Raw genomic sequence first — 16,173 nt, 5'->3', positions numbered from 1 at the left:
CCACACACTGAGTATCTCATTCCGGAGTACCCTGCTATCTACATTATTTTCTAATTTTTTTGCAAACTGAAAAGGTGACTTAAAATACTTTTGCTGCTTGAGAAATTTTGTGTTGTTTGGTATTCAATGTAATTATTGAATGCCAAAATGTGGTATCTGTACTGTGAGTACTATTTGAATGGGATGGGAGAGGGAGGGGGAAATGGGATGGTTGCGGGTGGGCGGAGGTTATGGGGGGGGAAGCTGCTATAATTCAAAAGCTGTATTTTGGAAATTTAAATTTATTAAATAAAAGTTAAAAGATAAAAAAAGTAAATAAAAATAATAATGGGAAAGGAAGAGGGGGGAGGAAGAAACATAGGAGTATGGGTGAGTGGGAGGTAGTGGGGGAAGAATCACCATGTTATGTTCCCAAAATTTTATTTAGAAATGCATGAGATTGTATTCCTTAAACAACATTTTTTTAAAAAAAGAAAAGCTTAGCAGTGTTGATCAATAAAGTGTCATTAACTTTGCTTCATGATTATTAAATATACAGAGAGCAGGATTCCTGAAGAATTCTATTTTAATATAAATCACAGAAGAAAGAGCATTCTGATTTAACTAAATCAAACATTAGTTATATGAGGGTTAGTTATAGTTGTCAGATTCAAATAATCCATGATACATTAGAATAGTTGCTTACCATTATGTCATCATTTTATAAATAAAGTGGCATTTTAAATTGTCATTTCTCATGCAGTTTATGCACAGCTTAACATTATGCCTTCTTAGTGGGTTTCCTAACTTGAAGTCGAGAGAATCACTAAACCAATAGACTGATGTTTAAAGAAAAACGTGACACAGGCACAGTAAACGTTTTCCCTATACTTATGATGCCTCCCAGTATTAACATTCTCTTGTTGATAAAATGCCCAAAAGGAGAGAATAGACAATTTAGACAAATGGTTGTTAGCCTGCTTTAGGGTCATTTGGCTCAAATTATAAAGTTTTCAACCGGCAAATAGCTTCAGGTAAAGAGGCAGAATAAGATACCATAAGCAGACTGAATGACTTTGTAAAATGTAACCTTGAAACCAAATTGAAAAATAAAATAGCCATTATAAATAACTACATTTATAATTTCTCTAAGCTTTTGATTCTTCACAAACTAGAAGCAGCTTGCTTTCATTTTCAGAGTTTCTGGGGACTTTTGATAGGACCATGAATGTGCCTTGGAGGCAAACACCAGTGTTTGGAGAAGCTGGGTGTATACCAGGGGAAAACAGTGTCTTATATATTTCTGAAGTTACTGAGTTAAACAGGTAGAAAAAATGAAAGACTATAAGTAACATGAAAAAAATCACTAACAACATGAAATTTACTTGCAGGGGTTCATATATATATATATATATACACACACATACATATGTGCATATATTTGTGTATACATATATATACATGTGTATACATATATATACATATATGTATATGTGTGTATATATATGAACTTAAATATGCTCTTCATTCTGTTTCAACTATGTCTTATGTATATAATATATATATATAGAACATTCCATCCTTACAGTGTGAAGCACCAATGTTAACTTTATCTCTGATGTCCTCATGTATGTGCTATGATTTATGGTATGAATTTCATTTCCTGTTCCTAAACTGCAGGATGAAGTGTGTCCCAAAGCAGAGGGGGATGAAGTCCAAAAGTGTGTGTGGGCCTCAGCTGTGAACGTCAAAGACAAGTTCATTTATGTTGCACAGCCCACTTTGGACAGAGTTCTTATTGTTGATGTGCAGTCCCAAAAAGTTGTGCAGGTATGAATAATGACTACCTTTCAAAGTGACTCTTTACATAACATTTAGAACTAAGAAAATAACATCTATCTTTGGTTTTCAAAAATTAGATTCATGAAAATCTTACATTACAATTATTTTTTTTAGGATTTATTTTATTTGAAAGGCAGAGTTACGGACAGAGTGAGAGAGAGAGCGAGAGAAAGGTCTTCCATCTGCTGGTTTACTCTCCAAGAGGCCACAATGGCTGGAGGTGTACCAGCATTTATGAAATGAACTATGAGATAAAAGATCTCTCTCTCTCTCTCTCTCTCTCTCTGCCTTTCAAATAAAATTAAAATACATAAGTTTTTAAAAAGTTTACTCCTGGCTGGCGCCGCGGCTCACTAGGCTAATCCTCTGCCTGTGGCACCAGCACACCGGGTTCTAGTCCCAGTCGGGGTGCCGGATTCTGTCCCGGTTGCCCCTCTTCCAGGCCAGCTCTCTGCTGTTGCCAGGGAGTGCAGTGGAAGATGGCCCAAGTGCTTGGGCCCTGCACCCCATGGGAGACCAGGAAAAGCACCTGGCTCCTGGCTTTGGATCAGCGCGGTGCGCCTGCCGCAGCGCGCCAGCTGCAGCGGCCATTGGAGGGTGAACCAACAGTAAAGGAAGACCTTTCTCTCTGTCTCTCTCTCACTGTCCACTAAGTTTATTCCTTCATTTTTAAAATTTTTGATAGACTTGTTTACTATCAAATTTTCTTCAAGATAGTAGAACCAAACCATTTCTTATTTTTACAGAGAATTTTTTAACAATATTGGATTGAAACAAACTCCTTTGAACTACAAAAAAAGTGCTAACAAGTTCAAAGTAGGGCTACCATAACAACTGTTAACATCTTCAGAGGAATTCCTGCATCCACTCATCCATCCAATCGTTCATCTGTCTATCCCGTATTCATTCACTGATTGCCTATTGTGAGATGTTTGGTTACACAAACAAAAGAAAATATTTCTAGTAGGAAATTCTGGTACCTTGAGTTACAAATCCATAGTGGCTCATCAGTCTAACAGTTCAATTTCTAATATGAGAATGAATAGCACAATCTTGAGTAAGAAGATGAAAACCTGTTTTATTTGAGACCATTAAGTCCAACTGACTGACACATGTAACATGAATATAAAATCTAATGGTATCATAGCAGTTTTGAGAATAAATATTATTGTATATCACACCTCCTTTGCTTCTGACTTAGAGATTGCTGGCTTTTAAGCAGGCTGATTTTTTTTTTATTTTAGTTTGCAAGAAGGGCTAACACAATTTATGGGCATTTGGTTTGAGATTATTCTTTGGAAGTAGGTTAAAATTAAAAGGCTGTTTCAGAAATAAACAGGCTGGTCTTTAAATTCAGTTAACTAGAGGTCTACATTTACTGAATATGTACATTACCTATTCGATATTCAGCAGTAGGAAAAGCTAACAGAACTTACTGTACATGTAATTCCACCTTCAGAAAATGATGTTTTAAACATTAATTGAAAATATTGAAAATAGTGTTCAAATGCTATGGTAGTAATCATACAAATTGTATTACTTTTCAAAGTGCCTATTTTAGCTGTGAAATACAAGAAGAATGCAACAAACTTTACATAATGCCTAACCAGGTCAGAAGTAATATTCAGATGAAATCATGATTAAAGAGAATTTTTAGCCTAAAATCTAACACAATTTCATTCATTGCAGAACTTGACTCAGTCAAGCTGTTTTTGCTTTAAGATATTTTACTAAAACAATAATGGCTTCTTTTACTTCTTACAGATATTATCTAGCTAAAGCCAGTCATTTTGTAGATTTCTGTCACCCTATGTAATTACTGCCTACTTTAGAACATTCTAAAGACACTAAAATATTCGTCATTTCAATCTGGTGGTTTGTGTTCTACATTATGATGGGAAAATCAGTTAGCATGCATTCAAGGTCTTGCCATTCATGTTAATTTTTTTTGTTTCTGCATGAAAAAAACTAACTGCAGTTAATTCTTAGCATTTGTGGATTCTGAACCTAGAAATTCGTGTACTTGCTTGAAATTATCCATTTCCCTAAAATCAACACTAATAGCGTTTTGTGGTAATTTCTGGTAAACCACAGAGTGATCAAAAACTTTATCACATTTCCAGCTGAAGTTGAGCAAGGTGATAGTCCACTTTCTTATTTTGGCCTTCATAATGTAAACAGGCAGTTTTTTGTGGTCAGCTTAATGCATTTTCTCGTTTTCATGCTCATGTTTTAATTCTGATATTTAAAATGGCCTCTAGTTTAGTGTGGAAGCGTTGTCTGCTACTCCTAACTACCGAAGGCAGTGCTGCGACAAATGACATGCCTTACTCAGGCATAAATCCTAATGTCCTTGGTCACGAGGTGAATGTTAGCAAATCCAAAACAGAGGCTGACTTAGGTGACTTTAATCAGATACATACATAAAACAAGAAGCTCACGGGGACCTAACCATCTCTTCCCTGGTTGCAACATTTCAGTCTTCACTAGTTCAGGGTTAGTGGAAGATTATATAGCACCACTGCCATGAATGACTAGAATCGATTGTATTGGAATATATCAGACTTCTGTTCAATCCAATGCTAATGGATCATTAGGCATATTCAGATTTGGACAATGAATAACAATACCAGCCACACTTTATTCTTTTTTTATTTTTTAAAAAGATTTATTTCATTTATTTGAAAAGCAGAGTGGAGAGAGAGAGAGAGAAGGAAAGATTGATCTTCCATCCACCGCTTCGCTCCCCAAATGGCCACAACAGACAGGATTGAGCCATGCCAAATTCAGAAGCCTAGCACTTCTTCCGGGCCTCCCACATGGGTGCAGGACCCCAGTCACTTGATCCATCTTCCACTGCTTTCCCAGGTGCATTAGCAGGGAGCTGGCACTTTATATATGTCACTCTAGTGTGCATAGGTATGCCATCCTGTTAATATACCAAGTAGGATTTTGACATTTTGGACCAAACACTGGGTGAGAGTTTGTGCATGTATGTGTGTAAATAATTTTGCACATAATCACATTATAATATGATGATGTATGATCATGATAAATAATTACTATTCTTAAAACAGCAAATGTATCAGTTGTAAATATCCATGAACACCTGCCAAGATTTTAATAATAATTATACTTAATCTATTTAACGAGATGCTACATTCTATGCTTTTGGGGTTTTTTTCTACATTTCTGCATTGATTATTATGTTGTTTGTTATCATGCTGATTTCAACTGCTAAAATAATCTTACATTTTTGAATAAATTCTTATAATCAAAATAATATAAAATATATCTTTAAATATTAATAATTAAAATTTAAAATGTGATGGACATTAAACAACAATTTAAAGTGAATTTAAAGAAATTAGTAATAGATTTGAATTGCCAATAGTGCAATGTTAAAGGAAAAAAGAAAATATAAATGAGAGGTTAAGATATGAATTCAAATCTAACGTTTGTGAAGTAATAATTCCAGAAGGAAATAGTAGAAACAAAATGGGAAAATTAGTGTTTATGTCAAAATGAACAGGAATTTCATTTACATAAATTGTGTAATATATATTTAAATAATACATTATATGTAATGTAAATGTATATAATAAAATATTAAATCTTCATATTCAGAAAGGACAGTAAAATCCAAATGTGAAAAAAGAATCTATGCCTAAATGTTTTAATTTGCACAAAGATCAGAGCAAGAGGATTATCTTAAAAAGGCTAATGATTCCCAGAAAAAATAGCATATTTTTCAATAGAGATAATGGGCATCTAAAGGAACTGAAATAATATTGCTAAAGGACTAAGGAAAAAAGACATTTTTATATTATATAGGCAGTAGAAACATAATTCTATAATCAGCACAGTTTGTCTTCTATGTCCGATGCACAAAAACAGAATTTGCCACAAATATAAATTGAAACAAAACTGAAAATGAATTTTCTAACTTCAGGAATAAGAAAAATTAGCTGAGTGGTAACTTTGATGTAACAGTGTATGAAGACATTTGTTAACATGTGATCCATTAAAATATTAACTTTATATAATTATAAGGATATTCCTTGTGTTTTTTTTTTTGTTTTTTTTTTTTGTTTTTTTTTTTTTGTTTGTTTTTTTTTTTGACAGGCAGAGTGGACAGTGAGAGAGAGAGACAGAGAGAAAGGTCTTCCTTTGTCGTTGGTTCACCCTCCAATGGCCGCCGCGGCCGGCGCGCTGCGGCCGGCGCACCGCGCTGATCCGATGGCAGGAGCCAGGAGCCAGGTGCTTTTCCTGGTCTCCCATGGGGTGCAGTGCCCAAGCACCTGGGCCATCCTCCACTGCACTCCCTGGCCACAGCAGAGGGCTGGCCTGGAAGAGGGGCAACCGGGACAGAATCCGGCGCCCCGACCGGGACTAGAACCCGGTGTGCCGGCGCCGCTAGGCGGAGGATTAGCCTAGTGAGCCGCGGCGCTGGCCTTCCTTGTGTTTAAGATTAAATTTTTAGAAGAGTGAAAACACATATCAAAAATGACACAAAAAAGTACTTAAATAGTACTTTGTATTAAAGTGACACAACTGAAAATCAAGGCCAAATCACCAGAAGACCAAGCACAAAAAATATGAGGATAGAAAGAGAGATTAAATTTGAAGTATATTGGCTATCTTCAATTATTTGAGAATAGTGCTACCAATTGACTATCAATGTATACTGTACACTTGTGTAGTAAAATGAGAAGTCTTCAAAAGTTCATGGAAAATGCATGTTATAAAAAAATATGAATGGATTTCAAATTTTATTTGTACCCAAATCAATGTATATTTTAAGTTCTTTTTCTGTTACCTTTCTGAAGTACCCTCGTATTTCACCTGTCTATGTTTTAAAATATGGTGTGTATATGAAAAAATAAAAATCAGTGAATACCATGTAAGCAAACACAGAATAGAAATAGTAAATGAGAAAGCAAAGACTACAGAAAAACTGAGACATGTGGAAAAAATTCTATACAAAATAATAGAATAGAATCAAGTCCTTTTTTCAACTTTTATTTAATATATATAAATTTCCAAAATACAACTTTTGAATTATAGAGGCTTCCCCCCCCATAACCTTCCTCCCACCCACAACCATCCATCGGCCACTCCCTCTCCCATCCCATTCTTCATCAAGACTCATTTGTAATTATCTTTATATACAGAAGATCAAGTTAGTATATACTAAGTAAAGATTTCAACAGACTGCACCCACACAGAAACACAACCTATAGAGTACTGTTTGAGTAGTAGTTTTACCGTTAATTTACAATGTACAGCACATTAAGGACAGAGATCCTACATGGGGAGTAGGTGCACCATGACTCCCATTGTTAATTTAACAATTGACACTCTTGTTTATGGCGTCAGTAATCTCCTGAGACTCTTGTCATGAGTTGCCAAGGCTATGGAAGCCTTTTGAGTTCGCCAACTCCAATCTTACTTACACATGGTCATAGTCAAAGTGGAAGTTCTCTCCTCCCTTCAGAGAAAGGTACCTCCTTTTTTGATGGCCCATTCTTTCCACTGGGATCTCACTTACAGAGATCTTTCATTTAGGTTTTGTTGTTTGTTTTTTTTTTGTTTGTTTGTTTGTTTGTTTGTTTTTTTGCCAGAGTGTCTTGGCTTTCCATGCCTGTGAAACTCTCATGTGCCTTTTAGCCAGATTTGAATTCCTTAAGGGCTGATTTTGAGGCCAGAGTGCTGTTTAGGGCATTGAATCAAGTCCTTAATAATATGATTTAAAATGATGAATTTAAGGAGAAAAAGAAAATTATTGGAACAGGTAATGAAAATTTAGCTATATGAAGACCAAGAGTGTTATATATAAATATTAATAAGAAACAAAATTTAAAATTAAAAGATAGTAACTGATTATACAGGAAAATACTAACAACAGATGAAAAACCAAATTTATTTGTATTTATTTATACAAATATACATATGAGATTGCTTACAGTTATATACACACAATAATAAAATAAACTGTTGAAATCAAAATGAGAAATTTTCTATACTTTCATATTTGATAAATCAATAGATAAAATGATATATATCTTGAAAATGCTATTACTATGCTGAAACTGATGAATATATGTGTAAACCCTCATGTCCATCACTGAGCAAATACAGAGTGATATCAGGGAATAAAAACATTTAGTGTCAATGACCACATGCTAGGTGATAAATTAAACTGGAAGAGATATTAAAGAAATAATTTAATTCTGATTGGTAACAATGTTCAACATACTGTGAACAACAGCAAAGTAAATTTAAAATATCATGGATAATCATGATTAGATATGCCAGGTCCAAGTAAGCCTATACTTTGTAGACTTCTACTACTTTCAATTAAAAAAAAAAAAACAGTAAAAGTAAAACTTGTAACTACCAAATTTAGAATTTTGTTAAAGGTAGCCAAAAAGTATAGCCCACCCTCAATATGTGCAGGGGCCTGGGTGCAGGACTCCAGGTGGGTAACACAATCTGTGAACGCTCAGCACCCTTATGTTCTGTGGCCTATTGTTTGCATATACCCAAATGCACATCCTTCTGTATGCTTTAATGAATACCCAGGTTACTTAGATATCTAATACAATTTAAATGCTGTATAAATACTTGCTCTATTGTATTATTTAGAGAGTAATGATAAGGAAAGAAATCCACTTGTTAAATGCAGAGGCAATCTCTTTTCAATTTTTCCACCAGGGTTGGTTCCACAGGGTTGAATCTGTATATGTGATACCAGAAAATATGACATCCTAACTGTGTGAGATTTATGAAATTAGCCAATGAAGATGATAGGGAGGGATAAAGCTGTTAAATAGAAGAATTTTTGTATCTTATTGAAGTTGAGCTGGTATAAATTCAAATTAGAGTGTTGTAGCTTCAGAATGTTAAGTAATCCAATGGTAGACCCAAAGACTGTGAGATACACAAAAATGGAAATTAAAATGGAATTTTGATGTTTCACTAAAATATTAATTAAATATGAAGGAAGACAACAATCAGAAAATGGGTGAAAAATCTGTAAATTATAATAAAATATATGGGAGATTCAAGCAGTAAGATCCCTTTATGAGTTATCATTCTAAAAGTGGAAGGATTAAACTGACTAATTAACAATTAAAAGGAGGAAATATATATTCATTGCAAATAGTAACCAAAAGAGAGCAGAGGTGCCTGTTCTAATATCAGCCTCAATAGTCTTTAAAGCAACAAGTATACGATAAAAAGATAGTTACTAATAAAAGATTCTGAACATCAAGACAATATAGCCATTATAAATGTTTACACACCTGAAAACAGACTGTCACTCTGAAATGTGCTGCATGGGTTCCATGTGGCAATTTAACCTGCAGAGCCACGATGCTCAACCAGCTACTAAACACAGCAATTCAGCTGGCAGCTGGATGAGCTGATTTTTAAGACGGCCTATCTTCACTGACTTGGTAATTGACTTCTGACTTTACTTTCTATTCCTGCTCTGGGAATAGGAGTCTATCTCATAGTCCTGAGGAATAGGCTCCCTGCCAGCAATCGGAGAAGCCCATTTAAACCGTCCATAGCTATTCAAGTCTTTCTCGTGATCTCTGTGTATTCTCAGACATTCTACTGGTCAAAGGTAATTCTTTTTTTTTTTTAATTTTATTTGAGTTATACATGCTTCATATATACAGACTTAGGAACATAGTGATACTACAAACACCACTCTTCATCCCACCCACACTCCAACCCTTCTTCCTCCTCATTATCCTTTTCCCACTCTTCATTTTTAAAGATCTGTTTTCAGTTTACTTAGTGCATGTAAGGTTAAACCTACACTCAGTAAAGAGTTCAACAAATAGTATGAATAATAAAACCCCGTTTCTCAACAATAAAGAAAAAGACTGAAAATAATCCTCGGATTACAAATGTCCATTTCACTCTGATACATTACATTTTAGCTACTCTGTTAGTTACATTGGACCAGGGAAAACATATGACATCTGTTTTTGGAACTGGCTTATTTCACTAAGTATAATAGTTGCATACATTTTGTTGCAAATGATTTCATTTTTTATGTGCTGAGTAGTACTCTATAGTGTATGACCACCATTATTTCTTTACCCAGTCATCAGTTGTTGGACACCTGCGTTGATTCCATTTCTGAGCTCTTGTGAACTGAGCAGGAATGAACATAGGGATACAGATCACTCTTCCATATGCAAAATTCTTTGGGTTTGGGTAAATCCCCAGGAGTGGGGTGGCTGGATCTTATGATAGGTTTATATTCAGATTTCTGAGATAGCTCCATGCAGTCATCCACAGTGGCCGCACCAGTTTACATTCCCACCAACAGTGGGTTAGGGTACTTTTTCCTCACGTCTTCACCAGCATTTGTTGTTTGTGGATTTCTCTATAGAGCCAATCTAACTGGGGTGAGGTGAAACCTCATTGTGGTTTTGATTTTTTGCATTTCCTGCTGGGTAGTGGTCCTGATCATCCTCTCTTAAAAAATGTCTGTTCAAGCCATTTGCCCAATTCTTACCTGGATTGTTTACTTTGTTGTTGTTGAATTTCTTGAGCTCTTCATAGATTCTAGAAGATAATCCTTTTTTTTCAGTTGCGTAGTATGCAAGTACTTTCTCCCCTTCTGTCAGTTGCCTCTTCACTTTGCTGATTGTTTCTTTTGCAGTGCAGAAGTTTTTCAGCTTAATGCAACCCCATTTGTCAATTTTGGCTTTGATTGTCTGTGTTTCTGGGGCCTTTTCCAAGAACTCTTTGCCTATGGAAATGTTTTGCAGAGTTTCCCCAATGTTCTCTAGTGATTTGATGGTATTGGGTTGTAGATTTGGGTCTTTGATCCATTTTGAGTGGATTTTTGGGTAAAGTGTCAGAAAGGGGTCTTGTTTTGTACTTCTACATGTGGAAATCCAGTTTTCCCAGCATCATTTGTTGAAAAGACTGTCCTTGCTCCAAGGATTGATTTTAGCTACTTTGTCAAAAGTTACTTGGTTGTAGATGCATCAATTGCTTTCTGGATTTTCTATTTTGTACCATTGGTCTATATATCTATTATTGTCCAGTAGTAGGCTATTTTGCTTTTCACTTCCCTGTAGTATATATTGGAATCAGGTATTGTGATGCCTTCTGCTTTGTTTTTGTTGTATAAGATTGTTTCAGCTGCTTGAAGTCTCTTGTGATTCTGTATGAATTTTAGCATCATTTTTTCTAGCTGAGAAGAATGCCATATATAATCAAGTATTGGTATTTTGTTTTTATTTTATTTTTTTTAATTTTTTTTATTTTTGACAGGCAGAGTGGACAGTGAGAGAGAGAGACAGAGAGAAAGGTCTTCCTTTGCCGTTGGTTCACCCTCCAATGGCCACCGCGGCTGGCGCACTGTGCTGATCCGATGGCAGGAGCCAGGAGCCAGGTGCTTTTCCTGGTCTCCCATGGGGTGCAGGGCCCAAGCACCTGGGCCATCCTCCACTGCACTCCCGGGCCACAGCAGAGAGCTGGCCTGGAAGAGGGGCAACCGGGACAGAATCCGGCGCCCCGACCGGGACTAGGACCCCGTGTGCCGGCGCCGCAAGGGGGAGGATTAGCCTAGTGAGCCGTGGCGCCGGCCCAAGTATTGGTATTTTGATTGGGATCATATTGAATCCATAAATTGCATTTGATTATTCGGACGATTTAATGATGTTGATTCTTCTTATCTATAAACATGGAAGATTTTTACAATTTTTATGTTCTCTATTTCTTTAATATTTTAGTTTTCATTGTACAGATCTTTGATATCCTTGGTTAAATGTATTCCAAGGTATTTAATTTTTTGTAGCTATTGCAAATGCAATTGATCATAGAAGTGTTTTCTCAGAAGTAAAATTGTCTGTGTATATAAAGGCTATTGACTTCTGTTTGTTAATTTTATAGCCTGCCACTTTACCAAACTCCTTTATGAATTCCAATAGTCTCTCAGTGGATTCTTTTGGATACCCTATGATAAAATCATGTCATCTGCAAGTAGAGATAGTTTGACTTCCTCATTTCCAATTTATATCCATTTGATTTCTTTTTCTTGCCTAATGGCCCTGACTAAAACTTCCAGCACTATATTGAATAGCAATGGTGAGATTGGGCATCCCTGTCTGGTACCGAATCTTAGTGGCAGGATATAAAATTCACCATTGGTATTTAATACAGTACTAAAAATTTTAACCAGAGCCATTAGGCAAGAAAAAGAAATCAAAGGAACACAAATTGGGAAGGAGAAAATCAACTTATCCCTAAAGACAGATGACTTGATTATATATGTAGGGGATCCGAAAAACTCCTCTGAAAGACAATTGGAACTCATGAAATAGTTTGGTGTTGAATAGCAGTGGTAATAGTGCATCTTATTATCTGGTTCCTGATCTTGGGATGAAATTTTCTAACTTTTCCTCATTGAATAAGATGCTGGCCATGGGTTTGTCGTAAATTTCCTTGATTATGTTGAGAAATTTTCTTTCTATATCCAGTTTGCTTGTGGTTTTCCTTATGAAAGGGAAGTATTTTATAAAATGCTTTCTGCATCTATTGAGATAACCCTATGGTTTCTGTTCTTCAGCTTGTTAATGTGATTTATCACAATTATTGATTTGTGAATGTTGTACCATCCCTGCATATCAGGGATAAATCCCACTTGGTCCAGGTGAATGATCTTTCAGATGTGTTGCTGGATTTGATTAGCTAATATTTTGTTGAGGATTTTTACATCTATGTTTATCAGATAATTTGTTCTATAGTTCTCTTTCTCTGTTGTATCCGATTTAGCAATTAATGTGATGCTGGACTCAGAAGGAGTTAGAGGGTATTCCCTTTTTTTCAGTTGTTTTGAATAGGTTGAGAAGAATTGGAGTTAGTTCTTTAAATGCCTGGTAGAATTCAGCAATGAAGCCATCCGGTCCTGGATTTCTTTGTTGGGATGGTCTGCAATGCTCATTCACTCTTCATCTTTGTTACTGGTCTGTTTACGTTTTCTACATCTTCATGACTCAATTTTTGTAGATTGTCTGCCTCTAGGAATCTGTCCATTTCTTCTAGGTTTCCTGATTTGTTGGCATACATCTCTTTGTAGTAATCCCTGATGATTAATTTTATGTCTGTGATATCTCTTGTTAAATTTACTTTTTCATTTCTAATATTATTGATTTGGGTCTTCTCCCTCTTTTTTCCAATAAACCTGCTCTTTATTTCACGGATCTTTTGTATTTTTTTTTGAATTTTGTTTATTGTTTCTCTAATTTTAATTATTTCTTTCCTCCTACTAATGTTGGATTTGGTTTGTTGTTGTTTATCTAGGTCCTTGTGATGCATTTATAGCTCATTTATTTTTTACTTCTCCAATTTCTTGATGTAGGCACCAATTGCTACTAACTTCTTCCTAGCATTGTTTTTCTGTGTACTGTAAATTCTGATATGATATACTGTCATCTTCATTCATTTCCAGAAAGTCCTTTGATTTGTCTTATGATTTTGTCTATGATGCATAATTCATTCAAGAGCATGTTGTTTAGTCTTCATATGATCTAGATATATTGATTGTTGGTTTCCAGCTTCATTCCATTTTGGTCAGAGAAGATGTGTGGTATGACTTCAGTTTTTTGAATTTGCTGAAAGCTGCTTTATGGCCAGAAAATGGTCTCTCCTAGAGAAAGTTTCACGCACTGATGAAAAGAATGTGAATTCTGTAACTGTGGGGAGAAAAGTTCTGTGGATATCAGTAAGGTCAGTTTGGCCCGTCGTGTCTATTAGCTCTGTTGTTTCTTTCTTGATTTTCTGTCTAGTTGATATGTGCATGAATGAAAGTGGTGAGTTGAGGTCTCTCATAACTTTTATTTGTGTCTATGTCTCCTTTTGGAGTCATTAACAGTTAATTTTAAATAGCCGGGCATCCTGTAATTGGTTGCATATACATTTATTATAGTCACATCTTCCTGTTGGATTGATTCCTTAATCATTACATGGTGCCCTTCTTTAAATCTTTTAACAGTTTCAGTGTTAAAGTCTGCTTTATTGATATTAGGATCCCTCCCTCTGCCTCTTTTGTTCTGTTAGCATAGAGCACCTTTTTCCATCGTTTTACTTTCAGTCTCCATGCATCTCTTTGGTGAGATGCGTTTCTTGCACACAGCAAATAGATGGGGCTTGTTTTTCAATCCACTCATCCCGTCTGCATCTTTTAACTGGAGACTTGAGGACAGTTACATTCAAGGTGACTATTGACAAGTAACAGCTTGGCCCTGACATTTTCCCATAATTATTCCTATTGTTTACTGTGGATTTCCTCTGTATTTTTATTGGGAGATTTTCTGCCTTCACTTCGTTTCATTACAATGACTGTCTTTCTGTTTTCCTGATTGTGCTTGGATCTTCAGCATCTTTTGTAAAGCTGTACGAGTGATGGAAATTCTTCCAATTTTTGTTTGTTATGGAAGGTCTTCATCCATAACTGAGACCTTTGCAGGACATAGTATTCCGGATTGTCAGGTTTTTTGTTTTTTGTTTTTTGTTTTTTTTTTTTCCCAAGTAAGATGTGGACTATGTCTCTCCATTCTCTGCCCTGTTGTTTCTGATGAGAAGTCAGCTGTGAGTCTGATTGGAGATTCTCTGAACGTAACCCAGTGTTTCTCTGATGCACATTTCAGAATCTTTCTTTATGTTTTACTGTTGAAATTTTGAATATAGTGTGTCATGGTGAAGATCTTTTGGTTAATACCTTTCAGGCATTCTACGTGCTTCCTGTACTTGGACATCTCTTTATTTCTCTAAATTGGGGAAATTTTCTGTAATTATTAAATAGGCCTTCTAATCCCTTTTCTTTCCATACCTTCAAGACCTCTAAAGACTCATATATTGGGTCATTTGACAGTGTCCCATAGATCTCTAACACTTTTTATTTTTCTAATTTTTGCTTCTTGTTATGCCTGATTTAAAAATTTTAGAGATTTGTTTTCTAGCTCAAATATTGTTTCTTCTGCCTCGCCAATCTGATTCTAAGGCTTTCCACCACATTCTTAAATTTCATTTTGATTTCTTTTTAAAATCATTTTTATGGGAAAATTTTCATTCATTTCATATATGGATTTCTTTAATTTGCTAATTTGCTTCTGACTGCTTTTGAGTAATCCTATAATTAATCGGTTGAATTCTGTTTCAGGCATTCCATCAATCTCTTTATCTTCACATTCTAATATTGAGGTGTTGTTGTGTTCCTTTGAAGAGGTCATGCTGTCTTCCTTATTCTTGTTTCTTGAATTTCTGCATTGATTTTTAGCCATTCTTGGTGACATTTGGTGGTTTTTTCCTCTGGTAACTCTTACCTTTGAGCTATGCCTCTGTGGATTCATGGAATATGCACACTTTCAGTGACTACTCAGAGATGGCTGCTGGGCATGGCCAGGGACCTCTGGTCAGTGCTCCAGGGTGGGACATGTCCCAGGGACTTGGACATTGATCTGATCTCACCTCTACCTCCAAAGCTGGTGCCTCTTCTGGCTCTCAGCTGCTGGAGTCGTGCTGTATCCATGTTCATTCTGCGAGTCTACACATTCCACACAGGTCCACAGCATTCCTCTTCCCGCTGTAGAATTTCCATAGTGGTTTTCTCTCTAATTCTCCCCTGAGAATGCACCTCCTACCTTTTTTTTACTGCTTATCCCTAGCCTAGCACAGTACATGGTTCCCTATTCTGCCATCTTGCATTCCATTGTCAAAGATAATTCTTAACTTTGGTACATCCCATCTCCAGTTATTTTTTTTGCTTTTAATTTATTTACCTATATAAAAATAATGTATTTCATATATTTCACTTTTACAGGTTTAAGAACATAGAAATACTTCCCACCTCCCCTCCTTCTTCCTTTCTTATGTTTCTTTTAGTTTTTGTGACAACATATTTAAATTTTTGTATAATCACAAGTTTAATCCTCCACTAAATAAATAACTCAACAAGTAGAAAGATCATCTCAGGAGTGTGGATAAAGGCTATAAAAATAATCAAATCTCAAGATGTCAGTTTCACTCAAACACATTACATTTTTTTGTACTCTATAAGCTACCAAAAATCAGAGAAAAATAATATTTGTCTTTTGGGGATTGGCTAATTTCACTAAGCATATTGGTCTCCAATTGCTTCCTTTTTATGCAAAAGACATTACTTTATTCTTTTTTGTGGTTCAATAGCATGCGCACACACACACACATACACACACACACACATATATATATATATATATATATATATAATTTTCTTTCATCTATTCACCAGTTGATGGACATCTGGGTTGATTCCATATCAGCTGGTTTTGAACTGAG

The 16,173-nt window shown here is 35.6% G+C and overlaps 1 protein-coding gene across 5 annotated transcripts in view; it reads left to right on the top strand.

The window, feature by feature from the left end:
• FSTL5 (follistatin like 5) overlaps window positions 1-16,173 on the top strand; it is an 845,021-nt gene that overhangs the window by 735,768 nt on the left and 93,080 nt on the right. For all 5 annotated transcript variants that reach the window (XM_051831719.3, XM_051831717.3, XM_051831718.3 and 2 more), the window contains one exon: window positions 1,660-1,809. In XM_051831719.3, the coding sequence (XP_051687679.3) occupies window positions 1,660-1,809 (150 nt within the window). The remainder of the gene's footprint in view (window positions 1-1,659; window positions 1,810-16,173) is intronic.

Source organism: Oryctolagus cuniculus, chromosome 8 (assembly GCF_051225735.1).
Source record: "Oryctolagus cuniculus isolate XC-2025 breed Fujian yellow rabbit chromosome 8, ASM5122573v1, whole genome shotgun sequence".
NCBI classification, from domain to species: domain Eukaryota; kingdom Metazoa; phylum Chordata; class Mammalia; order Lagomorpha; family Leporidae; genus Oryctolagus; species Oryctolagus cuniculus.
Note: the sequence above shows the minus strand (reverse complement) of the source record. Positions and strands in the feature narration are given on the sequence as shown.